This window comes from Saccoglossus kowalevskii, chromosome 4 (genome assembly GCF_978046115.1).
Source record: "Saccoglossus kowalevskii chromosome 4, keSacKowa6.1, whole genome shotgun sequence".
Lineage (NCBI taxonomy): Eukaryota > Metazoa > Hemichordata > Enteropneusta > Harrimaniidae > Saccoglossus > Saccoglossus kowalevskii.
This window is the reverse complement of record NC_140644.1, coordinates 32249265-32263489: the sequence shown is the minus strand read 5'-3', so window position 1 is coordinate 32263489 and position 14225 is coordinate 32249265. Positions and strand designations below refer to the sequence as shown.

Below are 14225 nucleotides of genomic sequence, written 5' to 3'. Positions count from 1 at the left end.
TTTTAACCCAAAATTAATCAGGCTGTCTATTGTCCTAGAGCATTTATGTACCAAGTTTTATTCAAATGCGATGATCAATACTTGAGATATCAGTATTAATTATGTTAATTAGGTGATTAAGAAGCATAAATATTTACCAAAAACTAATATGGTGCATAGTCTGAGGTTCATTGAAATGTGATGGGCACTCTTTAAAAGTTTCATTGAAATCCAATGAGTGGTTTTTAGACATCAGTGCAACAGCCATAGAACAGCAAAAAATTAACTAATTATGCAAATTAGGTAATTAATAGGCACAATTATTTATCCCAAAATTAATCAGGTCTCTGCATAGTTCTAGAAAAAATGTCGCAATTCTCATTGAAATGTGATGATTAGTACTTGAGATATCAGGTGAATAGCTGAAAATTAACTAATTATGCTAATAAGGTGATTAATATGCACAAATATTTTACCCAAAAACTAATTAGGTCTCTGCACAGTCCTCAAGTAACTATGTACCAAGTTTCATTGAAACGTGATCATTACTACTCGAAATATCAAAAGCTGAAAATTAATTAATTATGCAAATTAGGTAATTAATATGTACTGATATTACCCTAAAAACTATCAGGTCTGTGCAGTGTCATATGACACCTATGTACCAAGTTTTATTGAAATGTTATGATTAGTAGTACCGAAAATTGATTAATCATTATGTAAATTAGGTAATTAATAATATTAACAGATTTTTACCCAAAACTAAACAAATCTGCGCATTAGTTCAGAGCATCCATGTGCCAAGTTTCATTGAAATCCAATGAGTGGTTCTTCAAAAGTCAGTGGAACAGTCATAGAACAGCTTAAAATCAGTTAATTATCATGCAAATTAGGTAATTAATATTCATAGATTTTTACCCAAAACTAATCAAATCTGCGCACTAGTTCAGAGCATCCATGTGCCAAATTTCATCAAAATCCAATTAATGGTTCTTCAGATATCAGTGGAACAGTCTTGAAACAGCTAAAAATCAGCTAATTATCATGAAAATTAAGTAATTAATATTCATAAATTTTTACCAAAACCTAATCAACTCTGCGCATTATCCCAGAGTATCTATTTACCAAGTTTCACCAAAATTTGATTAGTGGTTCTTGAGATAACGGTGGAACAAAAAAAGTGACATACATACATACATACATACATACATACATACATACATACATACATACATACAGACATACAGACAGGGTAACTGCAAAGACTCCCTTTTGTGCTTCGCACACGGGAGTCAACAAAACTGACTCATACAAGGTCAAGAAGCATATATGTCTTTCATTTTTTGCTTTTAGAATAATAATGATACTAGGGTTATTAGCATTGCATTAAATCACCAGCAATTTCAAAATAGACCTTCATAGCAATACATCGTATATATGGAAATGTATGAACACAATCCAAGTAATTCTAAAGTGCCCACATCTATATTAATGAACATACCTGTAAATTGTCATTAATTTGCATATCTTTGATAAATTTTCCATTAATAGAGAAAGAGCAGACATGTCCTTTATTGTAAACTATTAATATAGGACCATCTGTTGATACAGCTACTATTTTAGGTGATTTACAGTGAGTAGGAGACTCTAGAGTTCTCAGCAGATCCCCATGTACAGTGTGTACAAGACATGGACCACCTGTGGAAATACAATGCAATTACAGTAGATTAGTTTGTGAGCAATGGACAAATAAAATACTGTTCTGGATTTAGAATCAGATTTAAAAATACATGACTTATATGAAATGTTAATTTATTGGTAAACTAGACCACAAATTGAATATACCTGCAAATACTATGAGATTTATTAACCAGGTAAATAATGTGCAAAAAACCTGCACACACCAATAATAATGAGAGAATTACGCAATCATACATCCTGGATGAGACTCTATACCTCCATTGTTATCATTCAATTCCACAATCATGTTATCCCTGACTTGCTATCAAAAAATATAATTGTCATTTTTCTTTGAACAATTCAGCCACCTCACAAAATACCTATTTTCTTATAGTCTAATTACACTCAATAGACAAGTATATTTATTTTCAGTAATACCATATTTGCTCTATTAGTAACACATGTGATAAATGCCATATACCGATGCATACCTTGAGATCCACTGACAACTAAACCAAGTTCAGCACACACAGCTACACACACTATTTCAGTATCATGTCCTGTTAATATTGCACGAGGTGTTGCCATTTCACCTAAGAAAAAAACTCATGTATTATAAGCAATTCTACTCACTGGATGCATTTCCAAGATTAAATAAAAGCAATTTTTTAGGATTTACATTCAATGGAAGATACATTATCTTCACTTTTGATTACCATAAATCTGGTGCAATATTTTTAGGTATTTTTATAAAATTTCTTCATTTATTTTAGACAAATTGACAAAATTTCCTATTGCTTAAAAAATTTAGTAAAACAATATGGCCCAAAATAGGCAGGTTTATTTGGAGAATGGCGATAACAGCAGATAGATGTATGACCAGTGGGTTGATAATTAATAAACATGTGTACAATTCTGGCAGGAAAACTATAGCATTAAAAGTTTAATCAATTATTTATTGCACACTGTAATTGTAACCTAGAACAAATAGTTTTTAATTTTGAGAATTTTGCTTGCTTGCAAAAATTGACACACTTAATGGTTTTACAATATTCTGCACAAATGAGATTGAAGTGTACTACAGGATTTACACAATGTATACTCACCAGACATGGTGTTATCACCAACAATACACTGTAGTTTACTGCTCCAGTACCAGACTAATAAGGTAGCATCACGGGAACCAGATACAACATAGAAATCACTACCTACAGGGGTTTCAGACCTTGCTAGACAGGTTACCACATCCCAGTGTCCAAACACCACTTGAACAACTTTGGCTGCAATTTAAAAATAGATTTGTTGCTATTCATCATTAACAGTACTTCTCCAAACTGCTATATGAGTAATAAAGAGTAGGTGGAAAAATCGAATGCCCATAGAATCATGCCTCAGATGCCCATAGAATCACGTCTCAGATACCCATAGAATCATGTCTCAGATACCCATAGAATCATGTCTCAGATGGAATAATGTCTCAGATGCCTATAGAATCCTGTCTCAGATGCCCATAGAATCATGTCTCAGATGCCCAGAGAATCATGTCTCAGATGCCCATAGAATCAGGTCTCAGATACAAATAAAATCATGTCTCAGATACCCATAGAATCCTGTCTCAGATACCCATAGAATCCTGTCTCAGATGCCCATAGAATCATATCTCAGATGCCCATAGAATAATGTCTCAGATGCCTATATATTCATGTCTCAGATGCCCATAGAATCATGTCTCAGATGCCCATAGAATCATATCTCAGATGCCCATAGAATCATGTCTGAGATACCCATAGAATCATGTCTCAGATGCCCATAGAATCATGTCTCAGATGCCTATAGAATCATGTCGCAGATACCCATAGAATCATGTCTCGGATACCCATAGAATCATCCCCAAGATGCCTATAGAATCATGACTCAGATGCCCATAGAATCATGTCTCAGATGCCTATAGAATCATGTCTCAGATGCCCATAGAATCATGTCTCAGATACAAAAAAAATCATGTCTCAGATACCCATAGAATCCTGTCTCAGATGCCCATAGAATCATGTCTCAGATGCCCAGAGAATCATGTCTCAGATGCCCATAGAATCATGTCTCAGATGCCCATAGAATCTTGTCTCAGATGCCCATAGAATCAGGTCTCAGATGCTCATAGAATCATGTCTCAGATGCCCATAGAATCATGTCTCAGAAGCCATAGAATCTTGTCTCAGATGCCCATAGAATCATGTCTCAGATGCCCATAGAATCATGTCTCAGACGCCCATAGAATCTCGTCTCAGATGCCATAGAATCTCGTCTCAGATGCCAATAGAATCATGTCTCAGATGCCCATAGAATCATGTCTCAGATGCCTATAGAATCATGTCTCAGATACAAATAAAATCATGTCTCAGATACCCATAGAATCCTGTCTCAGATGCCCATAGAATCATGTCTCAGATGCCCATAGAATCATGTCTCAGATGTCTCAGATGCCATAGAATCTTGTCTCAGATGCCCATAGAATCTTGTCTCAGATGCCCATAGAATCAGGTCTCAGATGCCCATAGAATCATGTCTCAGATGCCCATAGAATCATGTCTCAGAAGCCATAGAATCTTGTCTCAGATGCCCATAGAATCATGTCTCAGATGCCCATAGAATCATGTCTCAGACGCCCATAGAATCTCGTCTCAGATGCCATAGAATCTCGTCTCAGATGCCCATAGAATCATGTCTCAGATGTCCATAGAATCATGTCTCAGATGCCTATAGAATCATGTCTCAGATACCCATAGAATCATGTCTCAGATACCCATAGAATCATGTCTCAGATACCCATACAATCATGTCTCAGATACCCATAGAATCATGTCTCAGATGCCCATAGAATCATGTCTCAGATGCCCATAGAATCATGTCTCAGATGCCTATAGAATCATGTCTCAGATGCCCATAGAATCATGTCTCAGATGCCCATAGAATGTCTCAGATGCCATAGAATCATGTCTCAGATGCCATAGAATCTTGTCTCAGATGCCATAGAATCTTGTCTCAGATGCCAATAGAATCTTGTCTCAGATACCCATAGAATCATGTCTCAGAAGCCATAGAATCTTGTCTCAGATGCCCATAGAATCATGTCCCAGACGCCCATAGAATCATGTCTCAGATGCCATAGAATCTCGTCTCAGATGCCCATAGAATCATGTCTCAGATGCCCATAGAATCATGTCTCAGATGCCTATAGAATTATGTCTCAGATGCCCATAGAATCATGTCTCAGATGCCCATAGAATCATGTCTCAGATGCCCATAGAATCATGTCTCAGACGCCCATAGAATCATGTCTCAGATGCCATAGAATCTCGTCTCAGATACTCATACAATCATGTCTCAGATACCCATAGAATCATGTCTCAGATGCCCATAGAATCATGTCTCAGATGCCCATAGAATCATGTCTCAGATGCCTATAGAATCATGTCTCAGATGCCCATAGAATGTCTCAGATGCCATAGAATCATGTCTCAGATGCCATAGAATCTTGTCTCAGATACCCATAGAATCATGTCTCAGAAGCCATAGAATCTTGTCTCAGATGCCCATAGAATCATGTCCCAGACGCCCATAGAATCATGTCTCAGATGCCATAGAATCTCGTCTCAGATGCCCATAGAATCATGTCTCAGATGCCCATAGAATCATGTCTCAGATGCCCATAGAATCATGTCTCAGATGCCTATAGAATTATGTCTCAGATGCCCATAGAATCAGGTCTCAGATGCCCATAGAATCATGTCTCAGATGCCCATAGAATCATGTCTCAGAAGCCATAGAATCTTGTCTCAGATGCCCATAGAATCATGTCTCAGATGCCCATAGAATCATGTCTCAGACGCCCATAGAATCTCGTCTCAGATGCCATAGAATCTCGTCTCAGATGCCAATAGAATCATGTCTCAGATGCCCATAGAATCATGTCTCAGATGCCTATAGAATCATGTCTCAGATACAAATAAAATCATGTCTCAGATACCCATAGAATCCTGTCTCAGATGCCCATAGAATCATGTCTCAGATGCCCATAGAATCATGTCTCAGATGCCCATAGAATCATGTCTCAGATGCCATAGAATCTTGTCTCAGATGCCCATAGAATCTTGTCTCAGATGCCCATAGAATCAGGTCTCAGATGCCCATAGAATCATGTCTCAGATGCCCATAGAATCATGTCTCAGAAGCCATAGAATCTTGTCTCAGATGCCCATAGAATCATGTCTCAGATGCCCATAGAATCATGTCTCAGACGCCCATAGAATCTCGTCTCAGATGCCATAGAATCTCGTCTCAGATGCCCATAGAATCATGTCTCAGATGTCCATAGAATCATGTCTCAGATGCCTATAGAATCATGTCTCAGATACCCATAGAATCATGTCTCAGATACCCATAGAATCATGTCTCAGATACCCATACAATCATGTCTCAGATACCCATAGAATCATGTCTCAGATGCCCATAGAATCATGTCTCAGATGCCCATAGAATCATGTCTCAGATGCCTATAGAATCATGTCTCAGATGCCCATAGAATCATGTCTCAGATGCCCATAGAATGTCTCAGATGCCATAGAATCATGTCTCAGATGCCATAGAATCTTGTCTCAGATGCCATAGAATCTTGTCTCAGATGCCAATAGAATCTTGTCTCAGATACCCATAGAATCATGTCTCAGAAGCCATAGAATCTTGTCTCAGATGCCCATAGAATCATGTCCCAGACGCCCATAGAATCATGTCTCAGATGCCATAGAATCTCGTCTCAGATGCCCATAGAATCATGTCTCAGATGCCCATAGAATCATGTCTCAGATGCCTATAGAATTATGTCTCAGATGCCCATAGAATCATGTCTCAGATGCCCATAGAATCATGTCTCAGATGCCCATAGAATCATGTCTCAGACGCCCATAGAATCATGTCTCAGATGCCATAGAATCTCGTCTCAGATACTCATACAATCATGTCTCAGATACCCATAGAATCATGTCTCAGATGCCCATAGAATCATGTCTCAGATGCCCATAGAATCATGTCTCAGATGCCTATAGAATCATGTCTCAGATGCCCATAGAATGTCTCAGATGCCATAGAATCATGTCTCAGATGCCATAGAATCTTGTCTCAGATGCCATAGAATCTTGTCTCAGATGCCAATAGAATCTTGTCTCAGATACCCATAGAATCATGTCTCAGAAGCCATAGAATCTTGTCTCAGATGCCCATAGAATCATGTCCCAGACGCCCATAGAATCATGTCTCAGATGCCATAGAATCTCGTCTCAGATGCCCATAGAATCATGTCTCAGATGCCCATAGAATCATGTCTCAGATGCCCATAGAATCATGTCTCAGATGCCTATAGAATTATGTCTCAGATGCCCATAGAATCATGTCTCAGATGCCCATAGAATCATGTCTCAGATGCCCATAGAATCATGTCTCAGACGCCCATAGAATCATGTCTCAGATGCCATAGAATCTCGTCTCAGATGCCCATAGAATCATGTCTCAGATACCCATAGAATCATGTCTCAGATACCCATAGAATCATGTCTCAGACGCCTATAGAATCTTGTCCCACTGCTATAAAATACAACTTACCAGTGTCAGTGTAGAATACTCGAAAGCTCTTATCCCAATATCCACATGCCATGATAAATTTATTGTCAGATGATACAATAAAACTGGATGATTTCATTTTGATATTAGAAGCTAATGTGTCATTCAACTGACGTCTATGTAGACCGGTGTTGGACACTAAAAAGATAAAGACAGGGAAATTGTATATACTGCCCTCATGCAGAAAAGTAACATTTTATTATGTTTTTATACCATAACAGCCTACAGTGTGAGAATTGAAATAAATTGATAATTCAAGAATACTAAACAACAAATAAAGCTTGTTTTTAAATTCATTGCAGATTGAGAGCCAATTAGGACATTGTGTTGTACTCACAGATAAGTGGATCCATTTCTACAAGTAGATTCTTAGTTGCCTCCATAGAGTACCCTGGAGAGCCTGGGGTACCTAGTAAAAAGTACTCTAAATAATCAATAATGACAAACAATAATAACAATATTATTAATTGAATTAAAAGTTGTTATAAGATACACTATGAGGGACAAATCAGCTTGTTTGAGCACAGAATAAATGAAGTAATCATCTGTCATTGCACAAATTCAGACAAGTACCAGTCAGCTTTATGCCCAAACTGTTGACCCTCATGTGAGAGACTGACTGTCTTGCTGTACAGATCAGTTTGTAGGTGTGGGAATATGTCAGATTAAAGTAATTAACATTTTTTTAATTCCAAAATCCCATGATTCATCATTATATCTATAGCACCAAATATTTAACTGTTTATATTGTACAGAACAGACCTGCTACATGGTGGTTCCATTTATTAAGTGCAAATGTCTGATTGCAGGTAACCGTAACAACAGCTGGGTTGGGCACCAGTGGATGAGTATGTGTTGCTACAAAGGTCACAGGAGAATTGGATAAAAACTTGATTATCATCAAAACATCCTGGTTCATCTGGTCAGTGTACATCATTGGTGTCTGCTTGGAAAAACAAACGTGTTAATATAATACAGAGGGATGTTACATGTTAACATAATACAATTACACGTGGACTATATGTCAGAGGGATGCTACATGTTAACCATAATACCATTACACATTTACTATATGTCAGAGGAATGCTACATGTTAACATAATACCATTACACCTGGACTATATGTCAGAGGGATGCTACATGTTAACATAACACCATTACACATGTACTATATGTCAGAGGAATGCTACATGGTAACATAATACCATTACACCTGGACTATATGTCAGAGGAATGCTACATGTTAACATAATACCATTACACCTGGACTATATGTCAGAGGGATGCTACATGTTAACATAATACCATTACACCTGGACTATATGTCAGAGGAATGTTACATGTTAACATAATACAATTACACATGGACTATATGTCAGAGGGATGTTACATGTTAACATAATACCATTACACATGGACTATATGTCAGAGGAATGTTACATGTTAACATAATACAATTACACCTGGACTATATGTCAGAGGGATGTTACATGTTAACATAATACCATTACACCTGTACTATATGTCAGAGGGATGCTACATGTTAACATAATACCATTACACATGTACTATATGTCAGAGGAATGTTACATGTTAACATAATACCATTACACCTGGACTATATCTCAGAGGAATGCAACATGTTAACATAATACCATTACACCTGGACAATATGTCAGAGGGATGCTACATGTTATCATAATACCATTACACCTGGACTATATGTCAGAGGAATGATGCATGTTAACATAATACCAATACACCTGGACTACATGTCAGAGGGATGTTACATGTTAACATAATACCATTACACCTGTACTATATGTCAGAGGGATGCTACATGTTAACATAATACCATTACACATGTACTATATGTCAGAGGAATGTTACATGTTAACATAATACCATTACACCTGGACTATATGTCAGAGGGATGTTACATGTTAACATAATACCATTACACCTGGACTATGTCAGAGGGATGCTACATGTTAACACAATACCATTACACATGTACTATATGTCAGAGGAATGTTACATGTTAACATAATACCATTACACCTGGACTATATGTCAGAGGAATGTTACATGTTAACATAATACAATTACACATGGACTATATGTCGGAGGGATGCTACATGTTAACATAATACCATTACACCTGGACTATATGTCAGAGGGATGCTACATGTTAACATAATACCAATACACCTGGACTACATGTCAGAGGGATGTTACATGTTAACATAATACCATTACACCTGTACTATATGTCAGAGGGATGCTACATGTTAACATAATACCATTACACATGTACTATATGTCAGAGGAATGTTACATGTTAACATAATACCATTACACCTGGACTATATGTCAGAGGAATGTTACATGTTAACATAATACCATTACACCTGGACTATGTCAGAGGGATGCTACATGTTAACACAATACCATTACACATGTACTATATGTCAGAGGAATGTTACATGTTAACATAATACCATTACACCTGGACTATATGTCAGAGGAATGTTACATGTTAACATAATACAATTACACATGGACTATATGTCGGAGGGATGCTACATGTTAACATAATACCATTACACCTGGACTATATGTCAGAGGGATGCTACATGTTAACATAATACCATTACACATGTACTATATGTCAGAAGAATGTTACATGTTAACATAATACAATTACACATGGACTATATGTCAGAGGGAAGTTACATGTTAACATAATACCATTACATCTGGACTATATGTCAGAGGGATGCTACATGTTAACATAATACCATTACACCTGTACTATATGTCAGAGGGATGCTACATGGTAACATAATACCATTACACATGGACTATATGTCAGAGGGATGCTACATGTTATCATAATACCATTACACCTGTACTATATGTCAGAGGAATGTTACATGTTAACATAATATCATTACACCTGGACTAAATGTCAGAGGGATGTTACATGTTAACATAATACCATTATACATGGACAATATGTCAGAGGGATGCTACATGTTATCATAATACCATTACACCTGGACTATATGTCAGAGGAATGTTACATGTTAACATAATACCATTACACCTGGACTATATATGTCAGAGGGATGCTACATGTTAACATAATACCATTACACATGTACTATATGTCAGAGGAATGCTACATGTTAACATAATACCATTACACCTGGACTATATGTCAGAGGGATGCTACATGTTAACATAATACCATTACACCTGGACTACATGTCAGAGGGATGTTACATGTTAACATAATACCATTACACCTGGACTATGTCAGAGGGATGCTACATGTTAACATAATACCATTACACCTGGACTACATGTCAGAGGGATGTTACATGTTAACATAATACCATTACACCTGGACTATATGTCAGAGGAATGCTACATGTTAACATAATACCATTACACCTGGACTATATGTCAGAGGGATGATACATGTTAACATAATACCATTACATCTGGACTATATGTCAGAGGGATGCTACATGTTAACATAATACCATTACACCTGTACTATATGTCAGAGGGATGCCACATGGTAACATAATACCATTACACCTGGACTATATGTCAGAGGGATGCTACATGGTAACATAATACCATTACACCTGTACTATATGTCAGAGGGATGCTACATGGTAACATAATACCATTACACATGGACTATATGTCAGAGGGATGCTACATGTTATCATAATACCATTACACCTGGACTATATGTCAGAGGGATGTTACATGTTAACATAATACCATTACACCTGTACTATATGTCAGAGGGATGCTACATGTTAACATAATACCATTACACCTGTACTATATGTCAGAGGGATGCTACATGGTAACATAATACCATTACACATGGACTATATGTCGGAGGGATGCTACATGTTAACATAATACCATTACACCTGGACTATATGTCAGAGGGATGCTACATGTTAACATAATACCATTACACCTGTACTAAATGTCAGAGGAATGTTACATGTTAACATAATATCATTACACCTGGACTAAATGTCAGAGGGATGTTACATGTTAACATAATACCATTATACATGGACAATATGTCAGAGGGATGCTACATGTTATCATAATACCATTACACCTGGACTATATGTCAGAGGAATGTTACATGTTAACATAATACCATTACACCTGGACTATATGTCAGAGGGATGCTACATGTTAACATAATACCATTACACATGTACTATATGTCAGAGGAATGCTACATGTTAACATAATACCATTACACCTGGACTATATGTCAGAGGAATGCAACATGTTAACATAATACCATTACACCTGGACTATATGTCAGAGGGATGCTACATGTTAACATAATACCATTACACCTGGACTACATGTCAGAGGGATGTTACATGTTAACATAATACCATTACACCTGGACTATATGTCAGAGGGATGCTACATGTTAACATAATACCATTACACCTGGACTATATGTCAGAGGGATGCTACATGTTAACATAATACCATTACATCTGGACTATATGTCAGAGGGATGCTACATGTTAACATAATACCATTACACCTGTACTATATGTCAGAGGGATGCCACATGGTAACATAATACCATTACACCTGGACTATATGTCAGAGGGATGCTACATGGTAACATAATACCATTACACCTGTACTATATGTCAGAGGGATGCTACATGGTAACATAATACCATTACACATGGACTATATGTCAGAGGGATGCTACATGTTATCATAATACCATTACACCTGGACTATATGTCAGAGGGATGTTACATGTTAACATAATACCATTACACCTGTACTATATGTCAGAGGGATGCTACATGTTAACATAATACCATTACTCCTGTACTATATGTCAGAGGGATGCTACATGGTAACATAATACCATTACACATGGACTATATGTCGGAGGGATGCTACATGTTAACATAATACCATTACACCTGGACTATATGTCAGAGGGATGTTACATGTTAACATAATACCATTACACCTGTACTATATGTCAGAGGGATGCTACATGTTAACATAATACCATTACACATGTACTATATGTCAGAGGAATATTACATGTTAACATAATACCATTACACCTGGACTATATGTCAGAGGGATGTTACATGTTAACATAATACCATTACACGTGGACTATGTCAGAGGGATGCTACATGTTAACCATAATACCATTACACATGTACTATATGTCAGTAGAATGCTACATGTTAACATAATACAATTACACGTGGACTATATGTCAGAGGGATGCTACATGTTAACCATAATACCATTACACATGTACTATATGTCAGAGGAATGCTACATGTTAACATAATACCATTACACCTGGACTATATGTCAGAGGGATGCTACATGTTAACATAACACCATTACACATGTACTATATGTCAGAGGAATGCTACATGGTAACATAATACCATTACACATGGACTATATGTCAGAGGGATGCTACATGGTAACATAATACCATTACACCTGGACTATATGCCAGAGGGATGCTACATGTTAACATAATACCATTACACATGGACTATATGTCAGAGGGATGCTACATGGTAACATAATACCATTACACCTGGACTATATGTCAGAGGGATGCTACATGGTAACATAATACCATTACACCTGGACTATATGTCAGAGGGATGCTACATGTTATCATAATACCATTACACCTGTACTATATGTCAGAGGAATGTTACATGTTAACATAATACCATTACACCTGTACTATATGTCAGAGGGATGCTACATGGTAACATAATACCATTACACCTGGACTATATGTCAGAAGGATGCTACATGTTATCATAATACCATTACACCTGTACTATATGTCAGAGGGATGCTACATGTTATCATAATACCATTACACCTGTACTATATGTCAGAGGAATGTTACATGTAAACATAATACCATTAGACCTGTACTATATGTCAGAGGGATGCTACATGGTAACATAATACCATTACACCTGTACTATATGTCAGAGGGATGCTACATGGTAACATAATACCATTACACCTGTACTATATGTCAGAGGGATGCTACATGTTAACATAATACCATTACACCTGTACTATATGTCAGAGGGATGCTACATGTTAACATAATACACAATTTGTTGACAAATGATGACAACGGACAATCATCTATATGAACAGCTTCACTCTGTCATCTAGGATGACAGCAAAGTTAAAACACATTCTAATACAAACAATAAGTCACTTCATATTGAGCATGTACCAACTTTAAACATTTGTTTGTGATCAATTGAGTGTGTTGTCTGCATGTTTCAGCATAGAACAATACATGTGTTAATGTTCTTGTACATACTAGCCTGTGGGCCAGTTAGAATGTGTGTAAAACAAGCCAATATAGGTGACATCACGTAGTAAAAACACTTGATTCAAAGTTCTATGCTTGATGTAAGCGCAAGATCTCACTATTTTGATTCCTCATCCAATATGGTGCTGTTATAATAGTGTTACTTACCAAATGCATTGCAGAACTCCTTGGTGGATGTGGTTCTGTTAGAAGCTGAGCTGGTGTCTGCCCAAAACTTCTAATCTGAGCTTCAACAGCCTGTCAGAATGGGAAAAAAAAACATCTGTACATATCAGCCATTGCCACCAAGAATAAGTGATAGGTTTCCTAATCTAAGGACAGCAGTTTACAGATAATGAGATTAATAATAATACATTTCTTAAATCAGCTATCTGGGTTATGTATTGTTACCACTTCTTTTGAATAATGCAAACCATGTTTGGGGGTGATTTGATAATTCGTCATGGAGACCAAAAAAAAAACC

The 14225-nt window shown here is 36.8% G+C and overlaps 1 protein-coding gene across 1 annotated transcript in view; it reads right to left on the bottom strand.

Moving 5' to 3' along the window:
* The window catches only part of LOC100376706 (lipopolysaccharide-responsive and beige-like anchor protein), a 254065-nt gene that overhangs the window by 6687 nt on the left and 233153 nt on the right, over nucleotides 1–14225 (bottom strand). Inside the window, exons 42-48 of the mRNA XM_085498391.1 lie at nucleotides 13910–13999; nucleotides 8092–8272; nucleotides 7667–7753; nucleotides 7312–7467; nucleotides 2766–2939; nucleotides 2151–2252; nucleotides 1481–1677 (exon numbers count right to left, since the gene is read on the bottom strand). Coding sequence (XP_085354517.1) covers nucleotides 1481–1677; nucleotides 2151–2252; nucleotides 2766–2939; nucleotides 7312–7467; nucleotides 7667–7753; nucleotides 8092–8272; nucleotides 13910–13999 — 987 coding nt within the window. The remainder of the gene's footprint in view (nucleotides 1–1480; nucleotides 1678–2150; nucleotides 2253–2765; nucleotides 2940–7311; nucleotides 7468–7666; nucleotides 7754–8091; nucleotides 8273–13909; nucleotides 14000–14225) is intronic.